At 47.0% G+C, this 15242-nt stretch overlaps 1 protein-coding gene across 1 annotated transcript; it reads left to right on the top strand.

Annotated features, from left to right (window-relative positions):
* The first annotated feature begins 10963 nt into the window (after positions 1-10963).
* On the top strand, positions 10964-14883 carry DEFB108B (defensin beta 108B). Its single transcript, XM_028526907.2, has 2 exons — positions 10964-12288; positions 14585-14883. The coding sequence occupies exons 1-2, from the start codon at positions 12114-12116 to the stop codon at positions 14749-14751; spliced, it is 342 nt and encodes a 113-aa protein (XP_028382708.2). The 5' UTR covers positions 10964-12113; the 3' UTR covers positions 14752-14883.
* The last annotated feature ends 359 nt before the right edge of the window (positions 14884-15242 follow it).

The raw sequence follows: 15242 nt of genomic DNA, 5'->3' as shown, positions 1-15242 counted from the left end.
AAGAAACAAGAGAAAGAAGTCATGAGCACGAACAACAGTATGGATGAGTGCAGGGGTGAGGGAGGTGGGTGGAAGTGGAAGAGGGTATAAGGGGGATAAATGGTGATGAAAAAGTGGAATTAAATAAAAAAAAAAGAATGTGGGTAGTATTGAGTCTGGTATGTTAATTAGGCCACGGCATCCAGACTCATTCAATTCCCTCCCTGATTTCCAAGCACAGGAATCCCTGACTCACTCCACATGTACGCTTTGGTTTCCACCTGCAGGAAACACTGCGGAATTCCCCAGATGTCATTATTCCTGCCTTTGGCACCAGCAGGGGTTCTCCAACCACCACGGAGCCCTCTGGACCCTCACCCCTTCCTGCTCTTCAGTTCCCCATGGGCCTGGATACCAAGCAACTAAGAACCCACTTTATGATGGAGTTCATCCACTCAGTGTTTTATTCCACTTGGCGGGATCAAAGGCACCCATACCCCAGTTAGGTCCTTCCACTCCCAGCATCAGAAAGGAGCAGGGGAGCACACGTGAGCCACAGAGTTGCTGTCATGAACCGCCTCAGTCTTCTAGGTCAAGGGTGTCTAGACAATACGGAATGGCTGGGACCCCAGTCGGCCCATCTCACGTGTTCACAAGGTGCTACCTGAAATCCTGGGAGTCCTGCTCTACATTAACCTTCAGTGGCTGCAGATCCCTGCGTTTCGTTGCACACACAAATGTATATTTATGTGCGTATGTATTAGCACACAGAAATATGTGTGAGAGACACACACAGAGAAAGCTTTTATAAACTGTAAATTCTCCCCTAAAATACCAATAACAATCAGGTGCATTTCATGGAAAAATGATGATAATATGTGACAAACAAAAGTAGGATTAACTCACCCATTTGTACCTGAGGTCCAGAAAAACAAAAACAGAGATAAATTTGTATCCAGTGTGACTCTATACTTAGATATTGACATATATTTGCTTATTTAATCCTCATAGCAAACCTGCTGATTATAGTTTATTTACCAATTTAACAAATGTCATAAACAGAAAGAGTTCAAAAGACTTCAGCACTAAAATGACGTTGCGGAGCTAGAAAATGACACATCAATCACTTTAAATTTGCTCCGCCTGGCTCCTGAGCTCAGCTTCCTTACGCATTACATACCATATGGATGGATCTAGACAGCATCACTCCGAGTGAAATAAGCAGTCGGAGAAAGACAAATATGTTATGACTTCACTTATATGTGGAATCTAACCAACAAAAAGAAAGCAATCAAAATAGAGTCATAGAGAGGACAGAATGACAGCTGTTGGGGGTGAGAGGGGTTGGGGAAGTGGGTGAATAAGGTGAAGGGATTAAGGGAAAAAAACCAAACTAGCCCTGGCTGGTGTGGCTCAGTGGATTGAGTACCAGCTTGAGAATCAAAGGGTTGCTGGTTCGATTCTCAATCAGGGCACATGCCTGGGTTGTGGGCCAGGTCCCCAGTAGGGGGCGTGTGAGAGGCAACCACACATTGTGTTTCTCTCCCCCTCTCTGTCTAAAAATAAATAAATAAACAATCTTAAAAAACAATAAGAAAAAAGAAAGAAAAAAACAACTCACAGACCACAGCATGACGATTTCCAGAGGGAAAGGGATGGGGAGAGGTAGAAGAGGGTGAAGGGGGGATGAATGGTGATGGAAGGAGACCTGACTTGGGGTGAACACACCATAGAGTGTACAGATGATGTATCGGAGAATTGTGACCAATGTCACCTCAATAAACGTTTTAAAAAAAGAATTACAGAGGACACCTAGGTTTTCCCTGAATATCACTTTGATATTAATAATCAGAAGTCCCACCCTGTTACCTATGACTTGTAAAGACCACCAGTGATTATTTTATAAATACATATTGTTGGTGTGGCCAATTATCTCCCAATAACTGAGTCTTCACTTGGGAACAAAGAGGAGTTAATCCTTGACTCCTTTTCGGAACTAACTTTTCCTTAGCCTCATCGGACGCCTTGGTCTCCTCGCTGTCTTCAGCCTCCTCTCCCACCAGCCCTCCTCCCAGGCCCCCTGCAGAGAAGTCCTTGGGGCTCCTGGAATGTCTCCGCACCCCCTGGTTTGGTTTTTATGGTGTCCTGGCAGGCTCAGGCATGGATGCAATCGCTCCAATTTCTTCTACTGCTAAGTGAAATTTCTTGTCTGGATGTCATTACTGAACATCATCTTTGCTCACACACTGACACCGAAAATGAAGTATTCCTCAGGACAACACCTCTCCCCCTCCAAACAGAAGGACAACCCCTCTGCCCCTCCAACAGAAACACCGCTCCTCCTCTGGTCTCCAAGCAGAGCTAAGGGCTCCACCACACACCGGAGTATTTTACACGATCTTGCACACCAACAAACACACTGCCGTTGTCCCTGCACTGGCACTGTTATCAGCCTTCATTTCCACCCTAATCCAGACACACAGACTCCCGCCCGATGTACAAGGTGCAGAGTTCACAGCAGGATTCACTGTTGGTGTTGTCAATTCTATGGGTTTTGAAAAATGTATAACGATATGTGTCTCCTGGTATGGTACACAGTAGTTTTGCTGCCCTAGAACCCTTGGCAACCACTGACCTTTTTTTTATCTTATTCATAGTTTTGACTTTTCCAGAATATCATATAGTTGGAATCACACAGTGAGCGGCCATTTCAGACTGGCTCTTTTACTTAATAACATGCATTTAAAGTTCCTTCGTGTACCTTCGTGGCTTGATGACTTATTTCCTCTTACTGCTGACTAATCTTCTGTTGTGTGGATGTCTCTTTACTGGCTGAAGGACATCATGGTTGCTTCCAAATGTTGGCAATCTCGAATAAAGCTGCTATTCAACATTCATGTGCAGGTTTCCATGCGGACATATGATTTCCAACTCACTTGAATAAACGCCAAGAAGCATGTTGCTGGACCATACCGTAAGAGTGTGTTTAATCTTGTGAATACCTCTAAACTCCCTCCAGAGTGGCCGCGCCAGCCCGCCATCCTGCCAGCCGTGAAAGAGCGCAGCTGCTGCTCTTCACCGGTGTCTGGGGTCTCAGACTCTAAATGTTCTACCAGGTGAGGAGGTGCATCTCATTTTTGTTTTAATTTGCATTTCCCCGATGACACACGATGTTGAGCATCTTTCCATGTGCTTACTTCCCAAGTGTGTATCTTCATTGGTGAGGTGTCTGTTCAGATTGTCCATTTTTATGGGGTTGTTCATTAACATATTGTTGACTTCTAAGAGCATTTTATATATTATGAGTAACAGTCCTTTATCAAAAATGTTCTGCCAATATTTTCTTCCAGCTTATGGCTCGTCTTCTCACTTTTTGACAGTGTTTTTCACAGAGTAGAAGTTTTTAGTTTTATTCAAGTTCAGCTTATCAATTCTTTCTTTCCTGGCTCACACCTTTGGTATTGATCTAATCTAAAAGGCCATGTCAAACCAAAGTCACCTAGATTTCCCCCCTGTGTTCCCTTATAGTTTTATACTTTTGTGGTTTATATTTAGGCCTATAATGAATATTCAGTTAATTTTTGAAAAGAATATAAGATCTGGGTCGAGTCTCTTTTTTCGGTATGTGGATTTTCAATTGCTATCCTTCCCTTATTGAATAGTTTCTTTTCTTCATTGTATTGTTTTTGTTCCTGCGTGAGACATAAAATATACCCACAGAAAGAACATATTTGTGTGGGTGTATTTCTGGGCTCCCTGTTGTGTTTCAGTGAGCTATTTGCCTATTGTTTCACCAACAGATTATGCCTTTAATTATCCATCCTTCTAAAAGTCTCAGAAATAACCTTCACCTCTTCCCAGAAGACCCACCCAGTACTTTCTGCACTTTGGTTCATGGGCAGGACTGCGGAGAAGCCAGAGCAAATGACCTCTCCTGTTCTTCAGCTTTCAGAGGGCCTGTAATCTACTGTCATCCCTCAGACTGTGAGTATCAGGGTGACTCCATATAAGCAGAAACGCTTGTGTTGAAAATATATATTCAAGGTACGTATTTTGGGGGTATCTAGAGTGTGCATATTTTACCACCAAGAAATAGAAAAACAATTTACTGTAGGTCTCTTCTGGTCAGATTTAGCTAACGATTAAGGACTTGAACACGCTATGAGTTTCAAAATATTAGGCCTTCCTAGACTAAATGACTTAGCCTCACTATTGATTCTCCTATAAACAGCATGCACTTTAACTGTTTTTGAAAATATTAAACACTTGGAAGAGTAAGGACACAATCTTAAGATATATGGGGATACAGAGATATAAAAACAAATTCTTTTTGAAGAAAAATCATGCAATATGCATTTAAGTATAAGCATTTGATTTTTAAAAAATTATCCCCATCATCATTACCATGGAATACTAGTGTCCTAAGGCCAAAAGAATGTTGAGCCAGCTTTTCCTGCACCTGGATGGCTCAGAGGTCAAGGACTCAGGCTATGGACTCAGCCCGCCGGGGCCCCGGCCCGGCTTCCCCATGTACTGGTGATGCACAGTGGAGGGATGGTCCCCACTCCTCCAGAGAATTGCTGAGAGGAGGTGAAAATGGGTTAATAATGAGTGTAAATCACTCAAGCTTGGAACACTATGGGTCCCTGCTGTAATAACCTACCTCGGCTTGTCTACCTCCTCAACGAACGCTGGAGAGACTTCAGAACTGTCTAAGCCTCAGACCTGGCAGCCTCTCCCCTCTATGCCTGGAACCCCACTCCCATGCATCCTGTAGAAGAGACACCTTATAATAGGGGCCTCTCCCCACAACAGCCAAATATTTGGATAAGTAAGGAACTGAAAGGAACTGGTTTCAGTCCGAATCAGGAAGTGGACTGATTGATGTTCAGGGCCTTGGACACTGTCTGACCTCCAGTGAACCATTGTACACACCCTCTGAAAAAGCCTAGGATGGCTTCTGTGTGAGAGCTGCCAGCCTACGTACCCCAGGGAGTCCCGGAAGGCCTCCCCAAGTAACAGTCTACTCATACCCTGTAAGGTGACAGGTACACATCTCCATGGTTAAGAATGTCCAATGAGCATCTTCCAAAGTTTACAAACTCCGTGGAGGAAGAAAATTGATATTCATCTCCAAAACCAAGGGGAGCCCAAGGTTCTACCTCCGACCCCTGCTGTCCATGGCCACAGCCCAGAAAGGGATTCGATGCCCTGCTCCAACTGTGCCCCATGCTCTATGCCAGCATTTTCCCTTTTAGGGTGCTTGACTGGGCCCTGTGCTCCACACCCCTCAAACTCCTGCCTCTGTCCTGAGCTCTGAAGTATCTGTTCCCAGAATAGTGAGGACATCCCTCTCCCCAGATACCGGTCCATACCTGGAAACTGGAGTCTTCCCTGCACTGCCCAGCGGGGAGAGTGCCTTCGGCATCACAGGAGCAGGCAGTGTCGAGGCAGTCACCTGGCTCTGCTCTCTGCCTGCTGCTCGCATGTGCGGTGAGGAGGAATCTAAACCCTTTGCCTTCTCAGGTGCTGGAGAGTGGCTGCAGTGTCTGGGGGTGACAGCTGGACTCTGGACGCTGCTCCCTTTATCTCCCACTGGGGGTCACTTGGCAGAGAGGACAGAGCTTTCAGTCCTGCCTGAAAGAAAAGCCCTGGTGAAGGCCAGGACCCGGTCACTGGGAAAAGGCAGCCAGTCTCCAGGGCAGTCCACGATGCCCAGAGGACAATCCCTAAGTACAGCTGCGGATCTGAGTTGCCCAGAGAATACAAGAGAGTTCAAGGGCAGGGAAGGAGGATTGAGGAAGACTAACAAGGCACTGGCATTCAGATTAGGCTGGGTTTTGATTTCAAGGCAAATTTAGATCGAAATGTCAAATATATATATTTTTTACTTTTAGACTTTTTCTTCTAATGAAATACAGGGATACCCATGGAAGCCCTACGCACATGGAACAGCAGAGCCACGAGCATAGGAAGAACGCACCCAGGCATGACTGTGCTTCATACACGCTTCCCAGTGGTGGGGTGAGATCCCTTGCACAAAGCAGCCCCTCAGGAGCTGGTCTCTCTTAGATTATGGGGAACCCCAGCCTCAGATTCTCCAAATGTCCTGTGTCAAACAGTGATTACATAGAGCCAGGAAGAGTTCCTGCTACGGCACAGCACCAACACAGATCTCTTTCCAAACTATCACCATGGATTCCTGTAATGTAAAGAGAACTTAACTCAATAAAATTTACTTGGGAAAAATGCAGCAACCATTAAAAAGGACAAAGTATAAAAGAAGCAGAGGTAAAAAGTAACTGCATATTAATATCCAAGGAATCCTTTGCCTTGAAGCACTTCATTTAAAAATTATCCAATAGCCCTGACTGGTGTAGCTAAGTGAACTGAGCATGGGCTGTGAACCAAAGGGTCGCCAGTTCAATTCCCTGACTAGGGCACATGCCTAGGTTGCAGGTCAGGTCCCCAATGGGGGCCATGTGAGAGGCAACCACACATTGATGTTTCTCTCCTCTTTCTCCCTCCCTTCCTCTCTAAAAAAATTATCCAATAATTTCAACAATAGATGGCTTACAAATTATTAAAAACCTCAATTAGTAGAACTTCAGAGAAGAGTTACAAAAATGAAAGTCAAAGATTTACAAGAGAAGGAAAAATGATTTGGCAGAGCTTCAAAACTTCCAGAAGTAAAATGCAAACCATTTAAGAAAAGAGATCACATTGGCAAATATAAGAAAGGAAAACAGAGAATGCTTGAAAAACAATCTCTTACTTACGGGGATCACAGGCTTTAAAGTAGCAACAGAGAAAAGGAGTCAGTAAAAACAACTGAAGGGTTATCAAGAAACTGTGAAAGACAAACTTACAATTATAAAATCCACATTACTGGTAAAAACAAATGAAATGATATAACAAAAGTAATTTTATGATTTAATTCAATAAAAAGACCAGATCACAGACAACCACCAGAGACATGAGATGCCAACTGAAAGTCAAGGGGAGAATCTTTCTTTTAACTAAACCTGGACTAATTTTTTTTTAAATGCACACAATGAAAAGTAATATTTGAACATATTATGTAAAAGTTCCAATGGAACAAAGCTAAAATGTTATTCACTTTGTTTTAAGCATTTATGTTATATTTAACATTAAGGATTTATATTATATTGATACTAAGGATTGCAATAAATGATATGGGCACCTGCCTCCCACCAACAGCCCAGACTGAGAAGCAAGAAGCCTGAGTGTGTACCTGAAGGTGGTGGAGGGCAACACGAGGCAGAAAGTGCGGCAAGCCAGTCAGGGCCGTGACAGGCTGTGGCCTTAACCTTCGGAACAGGTGGGTCTGTGGAGGGCTGGTGGGCAGCACATGGTCCTTCGGTCTGGCCACCTTCCTGGAGGCCAGATTCCCTGGAAGACACACGCACAGAAACACCCAAATGAACCAAGCAGGAGCAATAAGTTTTACATCCCATCATTTTTTACTTATTTGTGTTTCAGCATTTTGGAACAATGAACACATCTGAGTAAAAATGTACTGAATATCTTTATAGACAAAAGAAGGTAGTTGCTGTGGCATGAGTGTGGACTACACAGGAAAGTCCAATGATCACTTATTCTAGAACATCCTCTTTGCAATAAGCAATACTTACAGTCAAGAAATGATAAGCCAGTTTGAAAACCAGATAGCACTTAAACAAAATCCAGGCAGGAGGAGATTTTTTACATTAAGTCTGATGCCTCGTATGTCACCCAGCCTTTTGACAGAACATGGGGGAAGCTCACCGAGAGCTTCTGCTGGCCCCATTCACACCTGTTTCCATCATGTGCTGCTGCTAACGGGGCGTCCACATGGTCTGATGGCGCTTCTGTGGCTCACTACATACATGCACATAAACCAGCTCTTTGCCAGGACTCGTGGCTCTTTCACGGTATCTCAGATGAGACATTAAGCATTTCACAGATATCCTCGCTGGAAGAGCAGCTCGACAAAATCACTCTTTTCATTTCGGCCCTGCAAGGACTTCAGGAAGGCCAAGTCTTAACAAACACCTTCTCTCCTGCCCTTGAGCTTCCCCACCTCCCTCCTACCCCCTGGACCTCCATTCTTAGGCTTTCTCCAAGCTCCCTTCACAGAGTCAGTGCCCCCTCACTGGGGGACACTTGGTGACACACGCACCCCTAGCAAGGGGCCTGTGACTGTGGGGCAGGCATGGCTAGTAGGCCAGGCCAGGGAGGGGGGCAGCGCTGTCCTCATCGGAGTGACAGGCCTGGGTGGGAGAGCGACAGGGTCTGCCCTTCTCTCCCCACCTGGAAAAATCTCCGGCCACGTGTCCCACCACTGAGCAGGAGCCACTTCTCTCTCACGGCCTCACCCCACGATCTCAAGTACTGACTCCCCTTTCCCAGAGCATCACAGAAACTGTCAAAATTGTGAGCGTGAGCAGACGTCATCAGTGGCGCTGGCAAACACCGGCGTGGCTCCGAGGCACAGCCCAGTGCATCCTCCATCGTTTTCAGGCACAGGGCAAAGAGCACAGGTGCCTAGTCGGGAACTTTAGCTCACAGTCCAGTGAGTTAAAAGGTCACATAAGAGGAGGAATATGTTGAATGCTGAACTAATTGGTTAAACTCGGTTTTGACTGTTAATATGAAGAATCACCAAATCTCCTTATCGAGAACACACTGGAATAGTGTAAAATTATTTACTAAGCACCCAAGAGTGTCTTCAGTGCACATAATAACGATGGAAAGCCAATGAGACCTCATAATCTGAGCCGGGCACAAAACGGAGAAAAGGGAATATAAATTGGAAATTTAGAACCGAACTCTTCTGAGCACGGGATCTCCCCGTCTTTGGCCGCCAATGCGGCTGTCAGTCCAAACCTCTCCTCCGGGTCTGCCCGCTTCCACCTCCCTGCTGATCTGCTGTCTGTTTCCATTCACCACGCCGCGTTCTGCCCAGGCCACTGTCTTTCGCGATCACTGTGTCCTTCGCCGTCCTCTCCTTCCCCAGGGTCCCTGACTCCCTGTCTCTCCAGGTCTCCCCCATCGCCCCCCTCCCCTCCGCTTTCCCGGGACTGGGGTGAGGACGCCCCCGCCCAGCGACTGGCAGGTGGGACGCGGGGCGTGTGAACTCAGCCCAAGAGCTCGGCCAGTGGGAGGGGCTTGGGGACCCGGGAACGCGGAGAGTCCCGGGACGGCGCCTGGAGCGGCAGGGGACTCAGGGGGCGTGCGCGGCGATCCAGCCCGGCGCGGGATACGGGGGTGGGGGTGGGGGTGGGGGGAGCCAGTGAAAAGCAGCAAACAGGTCGGGGCGGGGTCCGGCCGCAGGGCGATTTTACCCGAAACTGACGCGGACCTGGACCGGCCGCGCGGAGCCCGCTGACCAGGCGGGGCTCCCCCCGCTTTGGGGCTGGCGGACGCGGGCTCCGCAAGGTCCGCGGGACCCTGGCCCGCGGTGTGGTCGCGGGCCGAGGCATCGACACGCGAGTTTGAGCCAGAAATACTAAAACTCACTGCAGGCAACGGGACCCACGGTCTAAGAAATCTGCTTCCGGGTCCGCAGGAAACTGGGGGCCCGAGGGGAGGGGCCTGCCCGGCCGGGAGGCACCGACGGCGCCTGGAGGTGGGGTTCGTGGTGGGCGGGGCCTCCGCCCTCCGCCCCGCCCCCGCGCGGTTCCGGGCTTGCACTTCCGGCCGCAGAACCCGAGCCTCCGGGTTTCCTTCCGGAGTGTGGTAGGTCCCGGTTGGTTGCGTTGCTGCCACGCTGCTTCAGGTGCAGTGATTCGCTTGTTTTAAAGTAAAAACTTTGGGTGGTGGAGCCAGATGTGCCGAATGCGGAGGTGTTTCCTTGCCAACGACCGGAAAACGCTTTGAGTCGAAACCCTTTCTGTGAGCGTGCCCTGCTGGAGTGGGTGGCTGCGATTGGAGGCGCACCATCTGCCGAGACACCCGTTCACACCTTTTCTCTTTTTCCTTTTTCGTTGGGAACTAGCGTACGAACACCAAACTCACCTGTGTGAGATGTGGAATTTCACAGGGGCAACCACTGGAGTTGGTTTCCGTTTTATTCTCCCAGTTGCAGGGACCGAAGGGCCCAGGTGGGCCACGGATGTGGCGGGCTAATTGTACTTCTCGTGTGCACGACTGTGCACGTGCACGTGTGTATGTGTGTGTCCCTTTCTCCTTGTTTACATTTAATTAGTTATATTTCACATTTCTGGGGGTTTATAAATTCAAATACCCCTTTAAGGCAAATGTAGATGACATCCTACAACTTGCACAAGTCGTTATTTTCTACATATATTGTAATTTCACACTTTTCCTTATCTTCACTCCCACTTGTCTGAAAGAGTATTTTTAATTTGAACTATGAGATATATTAATCTATGTTTTGTTTTTCTGAATGTTTCATGTCCCAAATGGAAAATGAAGCTTGTAAGAAGTGTGCTCCTTTGGAGATAGGTAGATTTTTTTACTTTGAAACTTGACTTTTATTACAAGTCAATTTTTTTATATCTAGATGCATGTAAGTGGAATATCTACTTTCTCGTGAATACATAAAAGAAATGTAAAACTGGATTTTCAAATTTCAGTTGCCTCGTTTATACCCTTAATAAATTTTAATGTGAAATACGTACATGAAAATTTTTTTTTGTAAATTCTGAAGTTCAAGTTAGAGGAAATTCAGCAAGACCAAATCTCAGCGATTCATGCAGAAATTTCTTAATGATTACTAAAGAAGGATCCTGGTTTTCTCGTGTCTAATATGAATACAAGTTTCTCCAGGTTTTAAGTTAGTTTTTAAAAATATTTGGACTGAAATGGATGTAAATTCTGGAAGACGACATTCTCTTAAGCAGGGTAACCATAAAAAACAATGTGAATAATCCAGTTTGTGAGCATGCCCACCTACTTCATTCGTCATAGTGCACCTATACTTCTTACTGTAAACATTTTCCCTCCCTTCTCTCTGTACAGTTTGGAGCCTCACTGAGCCTCTGTCACTGCAATAAACTTCTTGCAAATAGGTCGCTCTGTCAGTTTACCTAGCCACCCAAGCCAATCCCTGAATGTGCCTTATAAAACTAGAATCCAATTTTGCATGGATTAAGGAGTGTGTTCCACCCCTTTGTGCTGTCAACATGCCCATGCACATACACAATGTCATTATCACTCATGAAAGCCAAACATGACATTCATTCTAAGTCAGAGAACTTAGAGTACTCTAATATTAGAGCTAGAAAGGAGCCTAGAGATGATCTAAATTGATATTGTCCAATGAGTATTCCATAATGAAGTTCAGAATAGCCACCTGGGAAATGTGTTAGAAATGCAGATGTCCAGGATCCCCTCCACCTGAGCAAACTAAATTCCCCTCAGTGGGTCTAGGTGTCTGCATTTGAAAGCCACTCTCCCAGTTGGTTTGGTGCACAATATTGATTGAGAGTCTCCTGGCTTGCGTCCAGCTGGTCTACGTGCTACCGATATTAGAGGAAGACGGCTGTCCTGCCTGTGTTCAGAGCTCTAGGTAGCAGCACATCTAGAGATTGAAAGCCTAAATCCAGACCTGCTGCTTCCATGTTCAGTAGCATCTCACTGCCCTGCATTTTTACACCTGATGGGAGGATTTGAGAGGGGATGGCCACATGATTCAATGTTCTCCTCAGTTCTATGGAGCAAAGCATGGTCTCGGCAAGTAAAAAGCTTTCCCATTGGTGAGGGAGGTAAATGTATGTTCAGCAAACCATCACACCAAATGGTAAACATTATACTGTGAGCAAAGCACCCCGGGTGTTCAGACCAGGCGTGGGTGGTGATTAATCATTAATTAGCAGGGCTAGTAAAGCCTGGGAAGTGTTCACTAACAAAATGGGTGGTTACTAACTAGGCTGGCTGGTTTCTCAATATGGTCTGTCTCATTGTAACAATATAGATAGCTCTTTGTTCACAGACTTTAATCTACTGCCAATGTGTTTGTAGCTCATGTTCCCGTTTAACAAAGATTCCTGGTCCAAACTGTGCCCACATTCTCCTAATGAACCGAGTGTCCAACAAAACAAGGATCCCCGTGTCCTTATGCAGTCCATTGTGTATCCATAGAACGCCTCTGTCTGTGAGTGCCCTTAATGAGGACAGAGGGCACTTGCCGCCCAGACAAAGACATTTCGCTGTGTGAGAGAGCCGCAGACGGAAGTCTCCTCTGCCTCCGGGACAGGAAGCCAAGCTTTCTTCTCTCATCAGCCATGAGGATTGCTGTCCACCTCTTTTCCGTTCTCTTCTTCATGAGCCAAGTCCCACCAGGTAACAAGATAAACTTCATGGAAGCCTTGGTAAAAGCAGGGTGCCTGGACCTTCCAGGGATCCTGTGCTCAGAGCTGAGGCCCCATTGCCTGTGTACTGAGGAGGGGTCTCATACCAAATCTGGAGGTCACATTGGCTGAGAGCCTGGCAGCTGTGTCTCATCTGGTCTCCTCCGTAGGCACTCTGAGATGAAATGAAGTCAGGGTTGTTTCAAGTGCCTGAAACCCTATTTGCTCCATCTCTAAAAATAAATTTAATTAGGCAGGTTTATTAGCAGCTTCTAGATCCAGATAACAAAAATAATGGTGCATTGTCCTACTAAATCTTGATCTACAAAACTCCTCTACTTACTTTCAGCAAAAGGTTTGCAGAGGCTAAGTGACCCTAAGATGCTGGCATCATCAGGGCTCCAGCAAAGCTCTAGGGGCCTCGGCAGAAGGCTTTAGTGAGGGGATCTCTTTAAAAGGTTTACTTTGAATCTAAGAAATCTCCAACTGGTTGTCCCTCCTTAATGTTTGTTCCCTGGGCTTCACTCTGCCCCGTGATGCTCCATCTCAGCTGCTGGCCTGTCCTCCTCATTTTCAACACCTAGTCCCCTAAAGTGGAACTTGAACACAGGGGCCACAGATGACCCTGCAGTAGAATGTGCCTGCCTGCATTCAACGTGCACACATGGCCCCCAGGGGTGATGCATCTGGGTGCCTGTCTCCTCCCTTTCACCCAAGGAGGTGACTAGATACCCAAAAGAGATCAGGAAATTTCCTACACCCCCTGGGTGTGTAGATCAAAGGGGAATAAGGAACTTACTGCTCTACATCAAGCAGAATTTTTATCTTTTCCTGAGAATTCAGGGCCTCAAGGGTTGGGAAGGTGTAGCAAAGTAGTCAGAGATTGTGTAGCTGTGGACAACTCTTTTCCATTTTAAGGAGTTGCTGATTGCTATGCTCTCTGTTGTCTGAAAAAGGACACTTCCCAACATTTCCAATAGAAGATATACTGGGGGGCATGCCTATGCTTGGTGAATCCAGACTTTCCAATCTAAATCTGGGTTTTGAAGAGCTACTTACTGTGAACTAGTAGATAGTACTTCAGGTTTGGGGAGGCTTGGGCGGCGCAGCTTGTGGGGCACATTTTAACTGTTTTGGGAGAACTAATCTGGAGGAAGTAGGGGGGAGGTTGAGGTTGGGGGAGACTGGAGGTGGGAGAACAGTTCCGTTTCTCAAACCCACATTAATTAAGCATCACTCCATGCATTACTAGGAAGCCACATACAAAGAAAAACAGGTGTGATGGCCTTGACTTCCAAGTCAAAGGCCAGCCACCTTGGTTGCTATATAGTCTGGGTAACAGTCAATGAACCCCACAACAGAGCACTCACATGGGATGGAGGGGAGATTTTGTAAATGAGAACCGTGAGAAACAAAACACGACCAGCAGAAAGGCAAATGCCAAAAGCACCACACGAGTCGCACCTGGAGAAAAGACCTGTCCTCCATGCTTGAGGCAACAAGCCTTAAAGGACCAGGCTGTGGGGCCAGCATTGCAGGGGGAGCCATTACTGTCAGAGTATGTGGCCCACCTCCAGGACAGTAACAGGTTAGGGCATAAATCAAATTGGAGTCAATGTTTTTAGCAGGTGTATCTGTTCTGCCCTCGAGAAGAACTCCTAAGGCATGCTACAGTTTCTGGCACAGGGTCTCCACCTCAAAGGCCAGAGCCAGGGAGACCAGACGCATGGGCAGCATGTGGGTGGCAGGAAGGCTGACATGGACCCCACCTGCACACTTGGTGTGCAGCCACAGTGTCCCTTCTCCCAGGAGACAGCCTCCTTCCCATCTCTGCAGGTCTACATTTCAGTTCCACATAGGAAAGACATAGGGAGAGGGGAGAGGGAGAGGGACACTGAGATTCCTTTAACAAGGCTCCTTCACTCCAGAGAAATCAGCGGCACAGGACTGACTGCAAGTAAAACAGGATCTGTTCATCAGCATTGGGAGATACTGAGGAGTGGGAAAGGCTGGGACAAGCCAGGGTGTGGATGGCCCTGGGACTTTGAAAGGGGTAGGGTGACCCGGGTCTGGCCTGTTGTTCCTTCGATGCACACAGCATTTCCAGATTTTTGCCCCCAATCCAAATTTTCGTGTGAAAGCAGAAGTTTTAAGTGTTCGCTTAAGGGATCACTGATAACAAAAACAACAATCCACGCAAGGTTGTTTCCGGACACTCTCCTTCTCCGTGTGACTCCGTAGTTCAGGGAGATGAAGAAGCAGTTACAACATCCCTCTTCTCTGTGCAGCTGTGGGCAGTTTCAAGGAGATCTGCGAGCGTCCCAATGGCTCCTGCCAGAACTTCTGCATCGAAACGGAAATCCATGTTGGGCGATGTCTAAATGGCCAGTCATGCTGCTTGCCGATGGGGCACCACCCACACATCGACCTCACAACACCCAGTGAGGAGGACTGAGGCATTTTAGGAGTATTTTGTTTGGATGTCTTTTCTTTTCCTCTCTCGTTCTCAATCTCTCTCTCCTGCTATCTTTTCTTTCATGGTGATCCTGACTGAGTCCTTAATAAATGATAAAGCAAACCCAGCAAAGACAAAGCCTACTTTACAAATCTGTGTGCTGTATTTTCACTCCATTGCTGTTGGGTTGCCATCTGTCTGTCTGGTGTGGATGAGGCCCTGATGGAGCTCCGTGCTGCGTGGGGACACTGCCATCATCCCCATCATCTGTGCCTGGGCCTGGCACGCTCCACCCTCCACTGGGGCGACTGCTGTCCCCCTGCAGAAATGCCCTGCCTTGTTCCACGAAGCCTGTGGGGCTCTGTCCCCAACAGGGCAGCCCATGGGACACATGCACTCAGAGCCCCCTGCACCAATCAGACATGACCAGGAGTCTGTGGCACGGGCAGGGTCACACCTGGAGACAAGACCTGACCTCCCCAGCATTTTCC

Source organism: Phyllostomus discolor, chromosome 11, assembly GCF_004126475.2.
Source record: "Phyllostomus discolor isolate MPI-MPIP mPhyDis1 chromosome 11, mPhyDis1.pri.v3, whole genome shotgun sequence".
NCBI classification, from domain to species: domain Eukaryota; kingdom Metazoa; phylum Chordata; class Mammalia; order Chiroptera; family Phyllostomidae; genus Phyllostomus; species Phyllostomus discolor.
This window is presented reverse-complemented; position numbering and strand designations above follow the sequence as displayed.

Excerpts from the sequence above, each read along its gene's own strand:
- DEFB108B (XM_028526907.2), top strand. The coding sequence starts at position 12,114 with ATGAGGACAGAGGGCACTTGCCGCCCAGACAAAGACATTTCGCTGTGT. Across the intron at positions 12,289-14,584 it reads CATGAGCCAAGTCCCACCAG|CTGTGGGCAGTTTCAAGGAG; the intron begins GTAACAAGATAA and ends TTCTCTGTGCAG.